We start from the raw sequence: 17755 nt of genomic DNA, 5'->3' as shown, positions 1-17755 counted from the left end.
ACACCATTCAGATGATCAATAGACTCCCGAAATGACTCCAGTTCCAGCAGCTCTCAGAAGTGGTTGATGTATGATTTTTAATAAGATGCCCGTATCTGTCTGATGTATCTGTCTCCACCTCCTCCTCTCATCCTCAAGCTGCAGCTGCTGAAATTTTTATTTAGCAGATGAATACACCTATAAACTAGCTCCCCCAACACACTCACGCATGCATGTTTACAGTCAAACACATCCAGAAACTCCCAAATGTGCTGTTGAGTGCAGTGGGAACCCAGAGCAATTAAAACCAGGCAAAATCCATGCAGTGTTTGTGTGTGTGTGTGTGTGTGTGTGTGTGTGTGTGTGTGTGTGTGTGTGTTCGTTTTGATCATGGTACTGCTAGTTTTTATTTTGTGCAGTTGAGAATATGCAGCGACAGTGCGCGTCCCTGCAGTGGCGGGCCGTTCTTATCAGTATGCCACGTGCACTTCCTCTCCAAACATGGCCAAAGCTTTTGGGAGCCGTGAAGCTTCACTGATATGATAACAAAGGCTTCTCTCTTGAAGGAATGCCTGGAGTAGGAAACATCAGATCCCTCCCTGTGGAATTGGCCCCAACGAAACGATGAAGACAAAAGGAAAAATCATGTTTGGAGAATCAAATTTAGAAAAGTGTCAGATATGAGCCCCGAGGTTTGGAAGGAAAGAACTCACTTCGAGAAAAAGAACAAAAGAATGCACACAAACACACATCTGCCACTTCTAGTGTGTTAGGTGAAGATGATCTGCAGATCATATTTAAATACTTCACCATGGCAACAAGCTCTATGATTAGGCAAAACTGCTGCAGCACTTGGGATTGAGATGATACAAATTAAGGGAAGACTGGACGGTTGCCAGGGAAACAAAATAGGCAGCAGGGTTAAAGTCCAACCTAAACACACCTTAAAGCTATTTTAGTGACAGGAGAGCAGAGCGAGGGTGGGGGGAGGGGTGGGTGGGGGGAGGGGCTTGCTGACAGCCAAGCTCCACAAATAATCACCAGTCCTGCCAAGATGTGTGATCAGAGTTCAGAATCCCTCCATATGCCTGTGTGTGTGTGTGTGTGTGTGTGTGTGTTCTGAGGTTTCAGTGTTTCATGTCTCCCAGCGGCCTCTCACACCTCCGCTCAGCAAAAACACAAAAGAGGGAGGAGAAGACAAACACTCATAATCCAGTCAGGTTTCGTGTATTTTCTTTATTGTTTTCCTGTGAATTGATGGCATTTAAAATTTAAAATGCATCATTTTTACGAGATTATAATCAAGTAAAAAAAAATCATCAGAAACAACAAAAGTGATATTATGGCTTTGTGACAACACGTCTCTGGTTGCAGTGTTCAGATGCTTTCCAGTGTTAAAGAAGCCCAACAGGGAGAAAACCTGGATGAAGAGTCCCTCATCAGCTGTGACAAGCACACTTCCTGCATCGTGTCTGATGTTCCAACTATTCACTCTTTCTCTGCACTATGTGGCTGAAACAGTCCATCCACCCTGCTGCCTCCACGTCAGATGTCTGGCCATCGCGCCATGATAGCCACAACAGTCGTGATCCATCAATGTATTTTGAAGTGGAACGATCCGATGAGCCTGACCCAAAATGTTTTTGCAGTCCATCAAGTTTCTCTTTGCCTTATTGGAATAGAAGTCAATTTGGAAAATGATGAAAACTTTCTTAACTGTCAGATCAGGTGTGATGTCACTGAGTGGTTGCTTATTGAAACGTTCTCCCTGACAGCAGCAACATGGCCGACATTCACTGGTACTCGTACAATTACAACACGCTTACCTGACAGTACCATCAGGGATTCTCTCTATTTTTCACTAGTAGACGTCCCTTCTACTGTTACAGCCATCCTCTGACAAAAAAACATGTGTTTCTGGTTCCTTCCAGCCAGCAGGAAACGCTGTATTTCATGAACCAAGCATTCAAACGTGCAGCGTCAGATCCTTTTTTCGATCAAAGATCAACAATAAGCACTAACGTTGGAACTCAAGTCTGCACTGCTCTGAGTGGAGCCGTTATTTCAAATCAGTGGGACCTTCGTGCTGGCTCATCAGACTGTTTCTTTAAGTTGAAAATCTAAACAATTTGCTGTTTTGAGTCATGTGATCATGCAGTTCCACCTCCATTTGAACTGAGAGTGAAAGGCAGTGAACGGTCAACTGGACGTAAACAGCTTTGTCCTCCAAAGCCACACTGACTGTCTCACCACTTCAGTCAGTCAGCATTAGAACACAGCAGAAGGAGGTTCAGGCACTCGTCTCTTTCATGGCTTTTCTCCATCTTCAGCCTTGTATCTCTCACTTGAACATTTGTTCTCCTCATGGTCATGATTCTGGTGATGACTTTGGGCATTTCAGATTTTTAGCAAAAGAAAATGTCAATAGGAACGTTTTTGAAATATTCATTCAAATGGAGGCCAAACATTTCTGTAGAATGAAATTAGAATATTAGTTCGAATTGAAAAGCTCCAGAGATACTTAAGGTAGCTAAGCACAAAACATTGAATTTCTCACAGTAGATTTATAGATCTGAGAAAGTCCATAAACACAGCACTTTCCAAAATAATGGCAACACATTTTAAGAAATGCAGATTTAAATTAGAAGTTTAAAGGCAGCTCAGCTGCTGGCCGCATTGATTTTATGTCTTTTTTTCCATCTGTACTGCGTTTTTTCCTTGCTGCCACTTCAAATGATCTCAAAGGTTCTTTCTGCATTCTGAGCCTCACAGATGTCAAGAGCCAGAAAGCAACAAGTACCGTAGCTAACATCATAGCAAAAAGTAACATGAACATTAAGAGATTCTGCCAAATAATGTGTTAATAAAAAGGGACGAGGGTCTTTGCTCCCGATGTTTAACCTTCACGTTTGCGTCACACACTGATCTTCTCTTCTGCATGTCAGCGAGAAAGTCTTTAATTAAACCTTCAGTCCAACACTTTCTATTAGTCAACTATGTATCATGGGAGGTTGATTCTTCAAACAGCTGTGAAAAAATCTCTCGTTGACTCACGGGCAGCAGGCTCCTGCTGCTGCTGCCACGACGATCAGTCAGAGTCCCCCGGACCCGACAGCAGGGTGAAATCCACACATTCAGGTCAGCTAGCAACTTTTCATGGAGCACGTTAAAGGGTGAGGTGATCCTCATTGTTGGACTGTGAGGGGGTGTGTGATCATTCAGTGACACACTCAACATTATTCATCCATCACTGAAACACAGTCACAATGTTTTGCCTGCTAATAAGAGTGTAGAAGACTGACACATCACTGAAGACACATCACGCCGCCGCCGCCGCCAAAGGCAACAGTGATCAGATCCCAGAGCCAATTAAGAGGGTGTGAGATTCCCATGTCGCCCTCAAATTAGTCCAAGGCAAAGACATCAGCCCCTGAACCACATAACTGACAATGAACTCTACTTCCTATTAACAACACATCACCAACCCAACCCAACCCAACCCAACCCAACCCAACGCGCGCACACACACACACACACACACACACACACACACACACACACACACACACACAGACTCACAGCAGGCTCAAAGCAGGTGTGAAATGTCGGTTGGATCACAACAGTTAAGCTTTTGCCTCCTTTTTGTTTTCTCATTTATCCTCTTATGAGGACGTTTGGTGACACTAACACGCCGAAGGCGCCTTCACAAACAGAAAAACACAGTAAGACATTTAAAAATTACAATCATGGATTTTTGGCTTTAACTTAAGAGACCATTATGGATTCTTGGCAAACAGTCTTTCTTGTTTCAGTTTGAAAGGAGAACTTCTGACTATCTACTTTTATGGGTCTTAATATGTAAACTGAACAAAAATATAAATCCAGCATTTACTGTAAAGGAACACTTAAACTTATCATCCGTCATCTCCAGACCAGAAGACAGAGAGAAGACCCAGGCTAGTTAGCTTAGCACAACGATTGGTAGCAGGGGGTGTTCGTATCAGTGAGGTCAGGTCCAGGATGCTGGTGTGTCCAACAGAAATCTTCCTCAGCCTGATAATGTCCAACATCTTCATCGTAACCAGGTCACTGAGGCTTTAGGAACATTGCCTCATTCCTCCTCTCAAGTTAAGCAGACTCGCGAAAGCCACGCTATTCCACATCATACAGCCGTCCTTTACAAGGACTGCCTCTCCATAGACCACATCCAGATGCCCCGGTCATGGCATCAGGTGGTCTCAGATGGCCAATTCATACTGTGAAAGGATGCAGTCCATAGGCCACACTGCTGGAATGATTTCTGAAACAAATTATTGCCGACACATGAAGATTCACGGCTGCAGCACATGGACGCGGCAGCTGGCGACCTGCTAACTGCCGTCATCCTGGCGACTTGTGGCATCTGCGGTGATTGTAACTGTGAAATGAACTCATTTAAGGGAAAACGCAATCTTAGAGGTATTGCATACACAAACTGGAATGACTGAAAAGAACAAAAGTGCTGTGTGGATAATTTCTGGTCAGGGTACCCTTCCAGTTCATTCATTGACAGCCAGCATCTAGAACCTTGCACCTCCTATAGAACTTGGATCTCCAGACGGAGCGGACAGATTTTCATCTCTGCAGCTGGAACAAGACTCAGAAATTGCGCCGTATATCAAATCACACTTCCACAACATGAACTGGACTCATTATTGTGGCCTGCAACTGTGCAGCAACTTCCATCCTCCATCCCTGATGCCGAGCCACTGACTCTGTATCAGCCGCAGCCTGTTGGCACTGCGTGGTTGGCACGAAGGACGACCATCACACGGGTCTGTGATCAGACGGAGCTGGAACGGCACTGAGTGACTGAGTATAAAGAAGAGATACTGCTGAGTTTCTCATCAGGCGAGATCTCCACCCTGCTGACCGATACTTTAGCACCAACAAGAGGTCAGAGGTCAGAAGGAAGGCAGAACCAAGAAGCTCTGATTCGGTGATTTGGTCAAAGTATCTTGAGATATCAAAGCTAAAACTCTCTGTTACACAATTCAGGGGCAGAATATAAAGTTCTCTTCTTGAAAAAATCTAACATTTTCACTTCATCTGCAGTTCTTCTATAAAGCTTTCACAATTGTAGTATCAATTAATACTGGAAGATGTGTAGGTGTGTTTTTAAATCATGCTAACAATGAACTGCCATTGTGGACTAACCTCTTGCTTTGTTTGATTGTCAGCTAGATTTTGCAAAAACCACCAGGCTGATGAAGAAGCAGGAGGCTTGTTAACTCTCACAAAACCTTGCATTTTTGTTTAACGCTGGTGTTGACAAAGTTGTCAAACTTAAATTTTTAGTGGCCATTGTTTACCCCCTTCTAATTAATATCAAATGAATCTTCCTGGGAAATCAGTCGGAATTTATTGTTGTTATCAGGAAATTGAAGACCTGAAAATTAAGTACCCATAAGTTGTTGGAGGTTTAAGTTAGCGAAGCTTTCCAGTTATCTATCGACTATCATCATTGAAAGAGGCCACACCCGAAATGCTACATAACTTTTCCTACCAAACATAACGTGTTTTGGGGTTACTGTTCTTTTCTTGTTGTTTTAAAGTGGATGTTTCAGGACATCCAGAATCTGTCCCTGCTGCTAACTTCTTGTGCATGTTTATCGCCTCAATTCTCTGATGACTTTGCTTCATTTTGTCAAATGCTCAACAGACAGGACAACTTATTAAGCTTTAAAGTGAACTGTTCGCTTGGACTTCTCATCGAAGAAACTAACTACAGCGACTAAAACTGTTCTTTGTACTAGAGTCTAAACATTTGTATCGCTTTTAGCCATCAGGAGTCAAGTGGCCACTTTGGGTACTGCAGTTTTTGGCCTCTCTTAACCTCGAGGTTGCGGCTTAAATGCAACAGTGTTTCACTGAGATGCCAAGCTTTGCTCAAATGTCTATTCTTGAACATTCTTTCTCCAGTTGTTGTTTTTAAGAGCAAACAAATATGGCAATGTGATGGCAACATTAGCAGCTGTCAGGTCTACAGCCATCTTGACAAACATCAGCAGCAGACGACGACAGCAATTCACTGTGATACTTTCAAAACGTTCTCTCAGAGTCCCCCCATGCATTTTTATGTACGTATTGAGAGTTAAATCCCAAATTTGCTTTAAATTAAAATGTTCAAAATGAGCCATGACTCCGCCTACTTATGACACTTCGAAACAGGCTGTTTGTCCTCGACCCCAGAAAAAGCAGACTTTGTGACTGGCCAGCTACGTCACACCCCTCACCAAAACTGGAGTCCACCTCCACTCTTGTGGGGGACCGTGCATGCAGACGGACGCACAGGAGGCTACAATTTCATTGGCGCTCCCTTGTGATGTTTTTAAGAAATATGAATGACTCCACCAAAACGTGGCACCATGACTTTTCTTATATTAGTGGTGATGCCACAGATGAAAACGTACATGCACAAACACTGACAAAAACAGTTTTCAAGACATGGCCCCTTTAAAGTTTGGGTGAGCCAGTGCTGTGCTATGATGTTTAAAAGGTATGAATTCACCGCTTAACACACTAGTAAAGAAGACATCGCCATTACACTGGGGAGTGTCACTTGTGGTTGATTTTGCCTGCTTTATATTCTTCTGATGCATTTTCAGACTAAAGGTTGCGTCACAGACAAGAAACACTCATGACATTTGCAGTTGCTGAGACTGAGCGAGGGGGGCGGCACGGTGGAGCAGAGGTCCTCACTGTGTCCCCCAGCAAGAAGGTTGTGGGTGGAGCCCCGGCTGCAGCACGGGGTCTTTCTGGGTGAGTCTCCATGTTCTCCCTGTTCCTGCTGGGTTCTCTCTGGTACTCCAGCTTCCTCCACAGTCCAAAGACATCAAGAGGGACCAGGTTAATCCAGACTCTAAATTGACCGTAGGCGTGGCTGGGAGAGCCAATGGTTGTCTGTCTCTATGTGTTGGCCCTGCCATGGACTGGTGACCTGTCCAGGGTGAACCCCACCGCTCACCTGAAGGATGGTTGGAGACGGAGCGAGGACTCTTTTATTCATGATACTCTTAACATGAGCCTCCTTGGTTTCCTGGGGAAGTCCTGACTCATTCTCACTCGGTGATGGAAGATTAAATTGACAGACAGTAACTGTGTTCGTCCAATTAAAACTGGGCTTTCAAATACTGTCAACACATTTTTAAAAATGCAACTGTCATGATCCTTGTCATGAGTTCCAGTTTTATTTTGCAGTTAGTGTCTTGTCTTCCTGTGTGCTCTCTTCTGTGATGACCTCATGTGTCTCACCTGTGTATGACTGCACCACCTGTGTCTCGTTTCCTTCTGTATTTAACCTCTGCGCTTCCCATTGTCTGGTGTCAGTCATTGTCTCTGTCATGTCATGGTCATTCTCGGCTTCTTCCCGGCTCCTCTGTGGCTCCCAGTAAGTTTTCGTTTTTAATGGTGTTTAGAACTTGGTGTTGTTTGTACTTTGTATCTGTCCAGGACTTAGGCCTCTTGACCCCTTTTATTAATTTGTTTTTTCATTCCGTTAAACTTTGAACCTCCCTGTGTTGCACTTTGCCTTTTGATTACTTTAAGACATTTTGTTGGACTCCCATTGGCTACTGTCTGTTTGGTCCTAAAAACCCTGACAGAAACTGAACATGTACTCACAATGCAGTCAGGAAAGGAACTGAGTATTTATATGCTAATACTTCAACTTGCCCCCTAATGGAGCTGGTGTTCTGAGCATGTTCCATAGGGTCCGCTGTGGTGTTTAACCTCAGCTTCAGAGGTTCTCCTCCACCATTGCTATAAGTTTTTAATTTTGATGACAAATGGTGAGCCAGAAGAAAGCGTGACTGCCACCAGCAGCAAGAGGGTAAACTGCTACCTTTTGTTTAAAGGTGGACATGCCATCAATTGACTGATTCCAACCCTTCTACAATATATGGGCGAGAGAAGTGTGAGTTTCTCTGAACTATTGCCTAACTAGGTTAACATACCTATTGTGCACAGTTTGTCCAAAAAAAAAAATCAGTTCACTGATTGAATGTAAGTAATACAATTTTTAAGGCCACTAATCCACTGTAGAGATTCTTTGACCCGAAATCACCAAATCTTGCTTATTGGCAGACGTCGCATACATTGAATAGAGTTGTTTTCTCAGGTTGGCAGATTTAGCACCACTGTGTTTGACAGAACAGTGAATGTTTGGCTTCAGCTGATTCAAAATCATTGGCTCTCAAATTCAAGACAGTGAGTTCCTGAACCTAGTGGTTTATACTCCAAGAAACTGTGTTGTCTGCTATAAAATACAGAAATTGAAAAGATATTACCAAAGAATGAAGAGCTGACATGTTAGAGTTGCCAAAAAAACAAAATGAAACAGGGGAAAAATAAGACCTTTTTCAGAAAGGTGACTGGTTTTAGAATTGGGGCACTGTGGGTGACGTAGTCTAGGTCACATGGCCAGAGCACGGGCCTTGGAAGCTGCCACCTGCGCTCGCTGCACGGCTGCATGGCTGCTCTCGCTCCTCGTCAGGTGGTTGGTCTCAAACAAGCCCTCGTGACTGCCAGCGCTGCCACCGGGGCTTCCGTCCACAAACGTCAGCAGGCCTGCACCAGCACACTCATGTCAGAACTAAATCTACTTGAGTGATTGCCTGTTTTCAGGATTGACAAACAATAATTTAATACATGTTTATAACCCACAATGTGATGTGTCCATTGACTGGTCTGCAGTAGTGGAAAAGGACAGCAGCAATGGGACCAATTTGTTGCTGCTGCACAGGTACACAGCCCACTGCTGACACTTGCTCGTCATCTCTCTTGAAAATCTTATGGATTCAGCAGTTTGAAGCCTTTGCTGCAATGAAACTCTCCACCAGGTCCATCAAACAATTCCTGATGTCCTTCAGATAATGCAACTTCTGCTTCCTCTAGGTCACATGATCAGGAAACACTCCATTAATGTTCACTGCTATGCAGAAGACACACAGCTGAACTCATCAATGATCCACATGGAACAAACCAGCTGACTGAACTGGAGGCCTGTCTGAAGCCCATTTCACACTGCACCAAAAACACGGGTGTTTGGGCGCTCTGAAAGGGTTGGCTCGGCATTTCGACCCACGTCCACCAACCCTCCAAGAGACCCAGGTGTTTAGTGGCTCTGCTCCGCTCGCCTGCTGTGTGGAGAAAGGCAACCCGCATTGTCTCAGGTTTCCTGCGACCTTCCTGTTGCATTCTGATTTTGTCACTGAGCCGCCTGTCAGGCTGTCATTGTGGAGGCTCCGTGAAAAAAAAAAAAATTGGGCTGTGAGAGCTGCTCGCTCATCTCTGAATAAAGTTTTGGCCTCTGCCATGAGGTCAGTCTTCTGTTGATGTCCTGAGACTCCACTTCACTCCTTTTGTTTTAGCAGTTCCATGTGGATGATCTGAGGTGAGTTAATCTCTGCTTGGGAACTCCCACAAACCAGGAACCCTAACGTGAACTCAGCAGGCGCCACCGTGTTGATAAACAACTTGTACCACCATCTTCACATCTTTTTTGATTGTGGCAGCGCACTGGCAAGATCATGAAGTCCACAAGCTGCTCGCCATCCGTGGTGAAGAGATCTGGCAGTAGATTTCTGGAACCGTACGGGACAGTGATTTATGGGAACATCACTTTTTTGTGACAATGATGTCAGCGCGATGATGTCATGAAAGAAAAACACAGGCACGCAGCCCTCACAGAGGGAGCTCAGGACCGTGTCTGCTGGAAGCTTGAGTGCGCCCTGATGTTGAGCAAACGAGGGTCCAAAAACCCATGTTGACACACGTTTGTCAGTGTAAAAGGGGTACAAAGCACAGAAAAACATGGAGGACCATCATTTCCTTTATTAAACTCTGATCAACTGAAGTTCTTGTGCTGGGCCCAAACACCTGAGGACCACCTGATCTGATGAGACAGGTACCCTGGATGGCACCACCCTGGCCCCCAGCACCACCATAGGAACCTAGGAGTTCTCTTTGACCAGGACCCTTTAACTCCCACATTCAACAAACCTCCAGGACGCCTTCTTCCATCTACGTAACATCGCTAAGATCAGACACATCCTGGCTCAAGAAGACGCAGAAAAACTAGTCCCTGCTTTTGTCACTTCCAGGCTGGATTACTGCACCTCCCTCCTACCAGGCTGGACTAATAAGTCCCTAAAGACTCTCCAGCTGGTCCAGAACGCTGCTGCCCGCGTGCTGACTAGAACTGGTAGCAGAGACCAGGTCTCTCCTGGACTGGCTTCTCTGCATGGCTCCCTGTCAGATTCAGAACAGAATTTAAAATTCTTCTTCTACCATCAAAGTCGTCAACAGTCAGGCTCCTTCATCCCCGACAGAGCTCCTAGTCCCCTATGATCCAGCTAGAACCCTTCACTCCCAGGATGCAGGGTTCCTAGAGGCTACAAAAGTGGAATGGGAGGTGGAGCCTACAGTTATCAGGCTCCTCCCCTGTGTAACTGTCTTCCAGTCTTGATCCACGACTCAGACCCCTCGCTACATTACGTTTACTGATTCCTTTCATCCACCTTTTTCCACCACAACAGTTGTTATTGTTCTGTGTCTTATCTGCTTCGGTTTACGTCCACCTTCTGTCAATGCCTTTGTTTCTGCCCCCATTTCCTATCTCTTTCCCCCAACATGGTCGACGCAGATGGCAGCATCATGACTGTTGTCTGGGAAGTCAGTTATTATATTACAGTAATACTATTATCGTAATATCTGATATATTCCAAAAAATTTGACTTCCTTGGAGAATTCACAATTGTCAACAGATTCTGTACAATACATAATATTTGAGTGGAATTGAATGTACAAACCAGCTAAATTAATTGATATTGTCATCTTTTTTTTAAGGTTTTGCTGTTTAAATTGTGTTCACTGGTGATGTTTCCCAGCACTATGACCATAATTATCATATAAAGATGCAACAGACGAATAACACAGTATTAGAACATTCATGTTCTATTTTCATAAGCACAAAACTTATCCAGCTGTCACCAAGCTGCAACTTAAGATATCAAGAAGAATTTACAAATATATGTACATAAGGTAAATCATCATCATCCAGCTGGTGTGTTTTTCATGTACTGACCCACCCACTCCCTGGGAATCTTACCATAGCCGTCCACACATCCATTTTTAAATTCGCCCTCGAACCTCATCCCGTCAAAACGAGTGAAGATGCCAGCACCTTGAAATTTCCCCTGGACAAATTCACCTTCATACCTGACAAAACAATCAGCTAATTATTACAATCTATCCGAACATCTTTTAAGACATAAACATTTTGAAGGTGAACTTTGACCTCTGGCACTTAGGTGCTAAGGTCAGGTGTGCGGGTGTGTGTGTGTGTGTGTGTGTGTTCTGTCCAATGAGAGGGAGGTGAAATCTAATAATATTGGCACTAATGCTGCGTCCACTAGGTGGCACTCACACACACACTCACAGTGTCAAAGTCATGTTTGTTCATCTCTCGCTTTCCATATGGTGCTGACACAAAGTTATATTCATCATCAATTAATCTGCTTTTTATTTTCACAATTAATTAATGAATCGTTACTGACATAAATGAAAAAAGGGGCAAATCTTGATATTTAAGAGCCTGAAATAAAATAAAAATCCTGAAACAATTACCTTAATAGTTATTCTTCAATCAATGAATCAACTAATTGTTGAACAATCATCTTTACGGTTACTCTATTTGGATTAACAGGTCAATTGGTTTTACAGCCAGCAAGATCACGACATCCAGTTTTTACACAGAGTTACAAGAAAAATGTAACATGACAACCCATCCAAATCATTTTCAAAGTCCCTTAACCTTAATAAAACAGTCAAATGCTGAAATGATTAAATGATAAACATGCTCAAGGTTCCATCTATCAGAGCAAATATAAAGACCAGGAGGTATAAAAGTAACAGCTCAATACACATTACAAATAGAATCTCAAGTAAATAAATAAAATACCCTTTGGACATCCGAAAAATGAATGAATACATGGGGATACAATTTGTTTTTGTTATTGATAGTGTGATGTCTTCGATATGCAGCAACACAATGGAACTAATGTGACTTTATGATCACACGTAAGTATGTTTCATATCGGCTACATTTAAATTTGGACTAAGCTTTGTAGCCGTGGTAACAGCAACAACCATGTGAGACACTCATGGCAGCCATTGTGGTTGTAAATAGGAACAGCTCAGCGACCTGTGTCCTACCAATCTATGTGGTTTGTTTTCTTCTACATGTTTTCAAGGTCACATAAAAGTGAGACACCCACCTTGAGCCATCAGGGAAGACCAGCAGCCCACAGCCATTAAAGAGGCCATTTTCAAACTGCCCGGTGTAGCACGTACCATCACTGAAAGTCAGCTGGCCCAGGCCATGACGCAGACCTTTGGCAGAACACACATGCATGCATGAACACACACACACACACACACACACAGAATTATAACTGTTAAACTGTTAGTTTTTTAGTACTGTTTATGCGTAAGCAACAGTACGCTGTGTAGTGCGGGGCAGGAAAAACTCAAAACACTTTGGGCTGATCCATCCATCCATTTTCTACCGCTTATCCTGTTAAGGGTGGTGGGGGCTGGAGCCTGTCCCAGCAGCCACAGGTGGAGGAGTTTAAGTGTCTCTGGGTCTTGTTCACGAGTGAGGGTAGGATGGAGCGGGAGATTGACAGGTGCATGGGGGGGGGGTGTCTGCAGTGATGCGGGTGCTAAACCGTTGTGGTGAAGAGGGAGCTTAGCCAAAAGGTGAGGCTCTCGATTTACCTGTCAATCTACGTTCCAACCCTCACCTGTGGTCATGAGCTCTGGGTAATGACTGAAAGAACAAGATCCTGAATCCAAGCGCCTGAAATGAGTTTCCTCCTCAGGGAGGCTGGGCTCTCCCTTAGAGACAGGGTGAGAAGCTCAGTCCTTCAGGAGGGACTCAGAGTAGAGCTGCTGCTCCTCCAGGTAGAGGAGTCAGTGGAGGTGGTTCAGGCATCTGGTGAGGACGCCTCCCTCAGGAGGTGTTCAGGTATGTCTGACCAGGAGGAGGCCTCAGGGCCGACCCAGGACCCGCTGGAGGGATTATACCTCTCAGCTGGCCTGGGAACGCTTCGGGATTCCCCCGGAAGAGCTGGTGGACGTGGCTGGGAGAGGACAGTCTGGGCTTCCTTGCTGAGGCTGCTGCCCCCGTGACCCAGATCAACCGGATAAACAGAGGACAACGTCCCCTCTGGATGTCTTTGGACTGTGGGAGGAAGCCGGGTTACCAAAGGGAACCCACACAGGCACAGGGAGAACATGCAGACTCCACCCAGAAAGACCCAGTGCTCCAGCCAGGGCTCCACCCACAACCTTCTTGCTGTGAGGCCACAGTGCTGACCGCTGCTTCAACGTGACGCCTTTGGGGCTGATTCATTTACCATAATAAAACATGGCATATTCAAACTGGTTTCAGCTGGTATGGCTCAGATTTGGCTGAGGTATGGCTTTGGTTTGGCTGAGGTGTGCCTAAGGATGGCTGACGGTTTGCTAGGGTACGGCTGAGGTTTAGCAGAGATATGACTCGTGTGGCTGAGGGATGGCTAAGATTTGGCTAAGGTTTGGCTGAGGGATAGCAGATGTATGACTGACGCATTGCTGAGGTTTGGCTGAGCTGTACCTGACAAAGGGCTGAAGTATGGCTGATGTTCGGCTGAGGTGTGCCTGAGGAAAGTCTGAGGGTTGGCTGAGTTGTGCCTGATGTATGGCTGATATTTGGCTGAGGTATGGCTGAGGGATGGCTAATGTTTGGCAGAGGTTCGCCTGAGGTGTGCCTGAGGTATGGCTGAGGAAAGACAGAGGTTTGGCAGAGGTATGCACTTGTAGCTTGTCCAAACCAATAATCAACCGTAAATTAATATTGCAAATCCAAGTACAGTTTTTTTGTCATTTTGGGCAAAAAAACTCTTCAAGTAATTCCCAGGATTGAGAGAATACCACAGAACAAGAGATTCCACCTCTATTTTCTAGTATTAGCAGGATTTCGACAAATAACAGGATGTATCAGACACAAATGGTGGATTTTATGTTCCTCACGGCAGCTGTACAAAAGGAATGGGATTTACTGTGAGCTCACCAAGTGGCATGAAGCTGAGGTCAGAGATCTGAGAAAGTGATGATTTTTTCAGGAGGGGAGGCAGGCTGCTTGACGGGTGAGGAAGGGGTGAGGCAAGTGAGTGTCCTTCCTCCCAGCTAATGGCAAAGTAAATTAGGCGGTCCATCTGTCAAGGCTGCTTAAAGTGCCACTCTTGGCCTAATCTCAGCAGGGTTTCACAGGCGATTTGGAGAAGAGATTTGGGCAAACCTAAAGGCCTCCCTCTGCTGAAACGCCCCATGAGCATTTGTGCATGTGCCATACTGGCCAATAGGTATGTGTATATGTTTTCGTGTGTTTCTATGTGTGCGTGTCTGTATGTGTGTGTGTGTGTGTGTGGGGGGGGCACTCTATGGCATGTGAGAGGGCGCAATTGTCTCACCATGAGGCGTGTCTACCTTGAATGGTCTGACTGATTATAACGAAGACACTGCTATCTAGCTAAAGTATCATTTTGACAGCAACAGATTATTGCCGTCATTTCCTATCCAGATTTGATCTGTCCAGATAGATATTAATCTGTTGTTCAGCTCCTCAGTAACGCATTGCTCCAACCTCATGTCCAGTCAGGCTCTTCAGCTACTTAGGATTTATCTTTTTTGTCCAGCTTTTATGTCAATCATTAGTGATAATGCTGATGCAGATGTTAAATGACCGCACAAGCCGACTACAGTAGTAAATGGCTTCAGGCTGTTCCTCGTGGATGTACCTAGGCTACTTCCTGTAACCTGATAGCCCCGGGCCTGCTGAATTATTCATGTGACATCGAAGATATCTGAACCACACACACACACACACACACACACACACACACACCTCCATGTTTGCGTGCAAACACAGACTTTGCATGCACAGACACACATCAGAACACGCATCCACCTGTGCTCACGCAAAATCAGAAACAGTCAAGATGTTGCATTAAAGTCAACATGTGAAAGTTAAATAACTCAATTTTGGAAAGGACAGACAGTGATATAGTAGAGAGATTAAAGAATATATTCCCGGGGGCTTCAGCTTTGTTTATGCCAGGATATTATACATCCAAAGAAAAGACTATTAATTAAAAGGCTATAATTAGCAGGGAAAAATGTTTGAGTGCAATAAAAAGACTGAAAACTGAGGAATCTAAACATAAGCAAATGCCAAATAAATCTATGACTGGAAGAAAAACGAGGTCAAATTAACTAAATCACTGTTTTTTTCCCAGCTTTTGAACTACATGATTAAATTTCACTTTGTCAGATATGTTAAAGATTATAAAAGCCAACACAAAGCTGCATTTGATTTTTCAAAGGAATATGTCAAGAACCGCTGCTGTGTGCTAGAGCCTGAGAACATGTAGCAAAAGCTCTTTGACTCTTCATTGTGCAGCAACATGTGTTTCTGCTTTCCTGCCAGATTTCTTTAACCTCCTAGAAGTGTTTTTAGTCCAACTAAATAATAGTGGTGATGTTCACCAGATGGTGTGTATGTGTGGTTAATGAATTCAGCTTCACAACTTTTTTTGTTGCATTTTTTGCTTATTAGGTGAAATCTGTTTGGGAGAGTGTGTAAACTCATTTCAAAGACATCTTGGAGTATAATAACTGCATTTTTTAATTCCTCCAAACTGCAACGATTATTTTGACTGATACTGCAATTGTGTGTGTGTGTGTGTGTGTGTGTGTGTTTTCAAAATATACGAGGGACCTACTTAACACTTGCTCTCATGGTGATGGTTTGATTTATATGTTTTATTTTGTCTTTAGAATAATGCTTGCTGGCTGTGATATCTCTGCAGCAACACAATACTTCCTCTAGATTAAAAGTTTAACACATACAGTATTAGGTTAACGGGGCAAAGCTGCGGGTATCAGCTCCATGGACTGTTATTGCAGTCTCCGCCTCCTTTGTGTACTGCGTGTATCCGGCTACATCAGACAAGACCATACTAAGATTCATATCAATTTTGATCAATAGCTCAGCTTTATTTGGGATACTTGCACATTTACAGGAACAGCACCCATTTAACCTCTTTTTTTTGCTTCAACTGCAAAATTATGTGAGTTGACGTCATAATTTTATGTCTGCTTTGACTGACTCCAGCTGATCCTTTTACATGGACACTAATGTCCCACTATTATTCATAAAATTACAATATTTAGACTTCGTGTAAATGTACTCTATAATATCTTCCAATATGATCAGGGTTAGTAAAAAGCATTTTCTGATTGGATTTGGCCTGCTGTCAGATTCAACTGCTTCAGGACCATAAGAGACCTGGAGGGGGCGCTACCACTATCATTAGGGTTACTGCTATCAGTATGTTATTATATTAGTATTAATGTTGGCTTTTTTAGAACTATATTAGCATTACTTAAATTGTATTGATATTAGCATAGTATTTATACAAGTATCAGTAGTGGTGCAAATTAATTTTAATTCTTGGATGTTCATAGTCTACTTGTCCGTCTGCTTCTGTCTCTTTCTCAGTCCCCACTAATCTGTCGTTGAATCGCTCACCCTCTCTGATTCTCTCTCTCTTCTTACCTGTCTCTCTGTCCGTCCTTCCTGCCCCCCTCAACTGAAGCCCACCCAAGTTTAAAGATAGTTTTTTTTGTCTTTGTTGTCTCAGATGAGCTGTCTCATGGAGAAATGTGTCATCTGTTTAAATGAAACCCCTGTGTCCGTCTAGAGCTGCTCTACTTGTTAACTGTCATGAGATCATGTTATTTGTGATTTGGTACAATATCAGTAATGTGATATGCTGATATTAGATGACTCAATGAGTTTTCAAAAACCCGCCACAGCACCCACTACATCTCCCAGAGGGCTGCATTGCTCAGACGGATGTAGCTGTTTAAGTCATCAAATCAAAAATGACAGAAAACTACTGCCTAGCCCAGAGTCCCGGGTCACTGCACCACAACAGACTTACAGGAATATCCTTGTCATTTTGCCAATCATAGAAGCCCCATTCGGGTGGGTGGAGATGAACATTGTTGGGCCTCTCCCAAAGAGTGGCCAGGGACATGCGTACATCTTGTTCAAAGTAGACTATGCCATCTGGTACCCTGAGGCTGTCCCTTTTAAGAAAAGACGGTGCTAACAGAAAGAACTGTTCCTCTTCAGTTGACGGGTAGGAATCGCCAAAGAGATTCTTACAGATCACAGGACACCTTTAATGTCCAGGGTAATTATAAGCTTTTTTGCAAGGGAAACAGGAGAGAACCTCAGGTTACCGCCCCAAGATGGAAGGGTTGGGGGAGAGATTTAACAAGACTCTCAAAATCAAGCTGATGAAGGTCATGCCCTTTGGTTTGTCAGGAGTTCTAGCCACCTTCAAGCACTTGATGGATTCTGTTCTTAAACCTCATAGGGACTATCCCTCTGCATATATGGATGATGTTGTCATTCAGAGCCCACACTGGTAAAGCCATTTACATTTGGTGAAGAAGGTCCTCGAGTGTCTTTGACAAGCAGGCACATCGGGAAATCCCAAAGAAGAGTACGCTGACCATTAGTGAAACAAACTACTTGAGGTACACCATCGAATGGGGCCTTGGCAAGCCCAAGGAGGAGAAAAACACTCTGCTATCCAGGACGAGCCAAAATCACTGACAA

The 17755-nt window shown here is 44.0% G+C and overlaps 1 protein-coding gene across 2 annotated transcripts in view; it reads right to left on the bottom strand.

The window, feature by feature from the left end:
- Nucleotides 1-1210: 1210 nt before the first annotated feature.
- LOC147258097 (uncharacterized) overlaps nt 1211-17755 on the bottom strand; it is a 21376-nt gene continuing 4831 nt past the window's right edge. For both annotated transcript variants that reach the window (XM_086212477.1, XM_086212478.1), the window contains exons 3-5: nt 12297-12411; nt 11129-11238; nt 1211-8586 (exon numbers count right to left, since the gene is read on the bottom strand). In XM_086212477.1, coding sequence (XP_086068603.1) covers nt 8432-8586; nt 11129-11238; nt 12297-12411 — 380 coding nt within the window. In that variant the 3' untranslated portion in view covers nt 1211-8431. The remainder of the gene's footprint in view (nt 8587-11128; nt 11239-12296; nt 12412-17755) is intronic.

This window comes from Aulostomus chinensis, chromosome 8 (genome assembly GCF_037954235.1).
Source record: "Aulostomus chinensis isolate RoL2024-O1b breed Wild chromosome 8, RoL_Achi_v1.0, whole genome shotgun sequence".
NCBI classification, from domain to species: Eukaryota; Metazoa; Chordata; class Actinopteri; order Syngnathiformes; family Aulostomidae; genus Aulostomus; species Aulostomus chinensis.
This window is presented reverse-complemented; position numbering and strand designations above follow the sequence as displayed.